The 3,784-nt window shown below is 20.6% G+C and overlaps 1 protein-coding gene across 1 annotated transcript; it reads left to right on the top strand.

Annotated features, from left to right (window-relative positions):
* Positions 1–1,211: 1,211 nt before the first annotated feature.
* On the top strand, positions 1,212–2,580 carry PGO_000560 (variable surface protein; the record flags this gene model as incomplete). The annotated part of the gene is made up of 3 exons (XM_028690792.1): positions 1,212–1,244; positions 1,382–2,284; positions 2,410–2,580. 3 exons carry the CDS (start codon positions 1,212–1,214, stop codon positions 2,578–2,580), a joined length of 1,107 nt encoding a protein of 368 aa, XP_028546593.1.
* Between the last annotated feature and the right edge of the window lie 1,204 nt (positions 2,581–3,784).

Genomic DNA, 3,784 nt, shown 5'->3' with positions numbered 1-3,784 from the left:
AAAATTTAAATGAATTAAAAATCATGTGGTATGAAAAAATATATGTTTTATTAGAAGAAATTAAATCAAAATATTTCAATCAATTTATCATATTCTGTGTTATGGAATTTGCACTGTGAGTGATTATGCTTTTATTAATATTCTTATATTTTTATATTACGCATGTGAATGAATAATTTTTATTAAAAAAGTGCACAAAATAAAAAGATAATATATAAAGATATAAAGAAAGTAAAAAAAAAAAATATATAATTTTCATAATAATTTATTGGAAATATAGGTAAAATTATTATATTCTGATATAATTTCCTCATAGTCATTATATAATAAATTTAGTTAATGTGTTACATTATTTGACAAATTATATAGTAACACATTCGAAATAGTACGCGATGATAAGTGTAATATTTATGATTTATATTTTATTATATACCTTATATTTATGTATAGCATTATTATTTTCTGACTAATCCGATAATATACATTTAAACCGAGGTAAACATATACATAGTATATAGTTAAGTAAATACAAAAGATAATAAAAACATTAATTTGCATTATATGATATAGTCACATATATTGTTGCTTAATGTTAATATATTTAAGAATATTTTATCAATAATTTAATGTAATAGTGTGAATTTTAATAAATAATGTAATTAGGTAACCATCAATTCTTCTATAACAAGACAAAACTACATATATCTATAAAATGAACATTTAACATTATACATAAAGGAATACCTAATAGAAAATATACAACTCTTATTATGATATTCATATTTAATAATTTTGAATAATTTCATGATATAATTATGCACTAGGAAATATTATTTATTATATTATAAGTCATTTTATATGTCTCTAAGGAATTAAGGATGTTATTATTATAATTTTACATATATAACTTTATTGAATAAGTTATAAGTCTTAAATATTATTACATATTTCTAAAATTGTAAATATATTTTTTGTATTATATATATACGTTATTAAATGATGTTCTTAATTTAATATCATATTACTACATACTTTAATAAATATGATGTATTTTATTAAATATATGTATATAAATTGTCTATAGAAGATATTGAATATAAAAATTAATAAACATTGTATAAATGTATTATTCATTGTTATATTTTTAAAAGTTATATATTTATAAGAATATGAAATAAATTTTTTTTTCTTTTATTTCATTCATATATAAAATGACGATTCCTACACAGGATGATATTTTAAAGGTGTATTTATTTTTGTTTATAATTATGTAATATATATTAATTAACCTAAAAATATCGTTTTTTCATGAATATAAGAAAAAGAATTTATAGATATTACTATATAAAATATTTTTGTACATTATGACTTCAATTATTAGGTTGATTTTGATGATGTATATATGAAGTCTAATGAAAATTATAATTGGATCATAAGAAGAAATTGGAATGAGCCTAAGCATCATCATTTTACTGAATTGTGTAGTTATGCAAAATATGATATATGTAGATTATCACATGGCTCTCACTTTACTGTAGATTGTAGAAGACTTTCTATCCTTTTAGATAATATGAAATTATTATTAAATAGGAACCACCATAATAAAATATATTTTTGTATATACTTCGGTTATAAGATGCATGAATTATTAAAAAAATATAATTGTACGATAAAATCCCCCACAGTTGCCTACGACTACATGATGAAAGCGTACAAATATCGCTTTAATACAATAATACCTAAAATATGTAAGGACTACTTTGTAGATCTTAGCCATGAAACATATGAAAATTTCAAAAAACTTGATGAATTATATAACAGATTTTATCTTTTTAAAAACAGCAATCATAGCTGTAGTCATGCTGAATATTGCTCTACAGAATATAAGAAACTCTTACGAACAATTTCAAGTGAGCAGAATATGGATTTTCACGACTTATTATATGAATTTATATATCATTATGAAAAATATATGCAAAAATTGAACGTTTGCAAAAGTACCCCCCAAACCTTACCACCATTACCAGAACAAGATAGGAGCAGAGTCATAAGTACAGAACCAATGACAGTGAATGTAATAAGAGATAAAATAAGTAAAATCGAAGTGTCAGGAATAAATGAAATGGAAGGAACAGGTGAAAACATGCTAAAAATGATAAGTGAAAGGAAAAAAACTTTAGACAAAGCGAGACTCAGCCCACATACAGGCACAGAAACAACACTAAGTTCTGGAATGATTGTTTTATTTTTTTCAGTGTTAATAATTCTATTTATTCTGTATAAGGTTATATATAAAATTTTTTTTAATAATATATAAATAACTTTAATGTTTCTAGAATACATTAAGAAATATTCACATCAAATGAAAGACACCATCATAAAAATATTATATTGTTCCTTTATTATCAGTACACCACTTTTGGTTCATATTTTAATCCAAGGATGAGAAAAATAAAAAGAAAGATTAAAAAAAGAAATAAAGAAAATATCAATAACATGGATTCATATAAATTGGCATACAATAATCCAAATGATAATTGCTACCACATTGAGTATAGTTATATGGATGATTCATTATAAATTTTTAATAAAAATTAATAAATTCGAATTATTTTTTTATAAGTAATATAATAACATTAATGAATTACTCTTTTATACTTAAGAGCAATTTTTTTAACCATGAATATGTCAAGATAAAGATAAAATTAAATATAGAATTATTAATGTCTTTATAATTTAAAGGAATGAGTGAAATATGAATTCCAAGATGTAAACAGGTAACATAGAGTAATTGTAGTTAACACCAAGAAACAAATTAAATAAATAATCTACAAATATTCTTTGATAATCATTTCATATTATATTTAAATATCTAAAAGTAAGACTTTAATATTTATTATAAAAGAAAAGTTTTAAAAGTGACATTTACATAATGAGACAACTTTTTAATACACCTAATCAAAAGAAGAAACGAAATTCTATCTTAAATAAAAAAAAAATATATATATGTTATTTACAGAAATACACAATTGTATACTATTTAATTAATATTAAGTAACAAAAATATCGAGAAAAATGGTTAAAAATAATGGTCATTTTTCACAGTTTGCTCTTGAAAAACATGTACACATGATGAAAGAAATAATATTTAATGGGTCAACATTTTTTCTAATTAAACTAATATATAATATAAACAGTTACAATTAAATAAAACAAAGGGTGGGAAGAGAAAATTATGCATATTTTTATTTATAATGAAATTTATATTTAAAATATATTAATATATATAAATGAAGCAAGTATGTTTCAAATTATGTTCAAAAAAAATAAATCATATTCGTAAAATAATATCATTAAGTACATTTAACCATAATAATAATATAATTATAATATTATATTCATGAAGAAAAAAGAATTATAATAATTATATACTTAATTTATATAACCACTAGAAGATTTGAATATAATTTTTAAAATGAGCTTATTTATCGGAAGTTATATATTTATTCATTTTCTACATATATATAAAATTTTAGAAAATGCTTATAGCATCGCTTATTATGTTTATTGTAAGACTTTGTTTCAAACAGACATCTTACAACTTGAAAATATTATAGTATAAATATACATCAAAATAAATGTTAATATTCTGGGTAAATCCTGGATTCAATAAAAATTATCTGGGCAATTATGGAGTGATAATAAGAATTATTTAAACAGTATCTTACATATAAGGGATCTCATAAAAATATATAGTTCTGAGTTTAGGTTAAGAGTATAGGTT

This window comes from Plasmodium gonderi (genome assembly GCF_002157705.1).
Source record: "Plasmodium gonderi DNA, contig: Pgo-contig_49, whole genome shotgun sequence".
In the NCBI taxonomy this organism is placed as follows: domain Eukaryota; phylum Apicomplexa; class Aconoidasida; order Haemosporida; family Plasmodiidae; genus Plasmodium; species Plasmodium gonderi.
The sequence above is the reverse complement of the archived record's forward strand: the minus strand, read 5'-3'. Positions and strand labels throughout refer to the sequence as shown.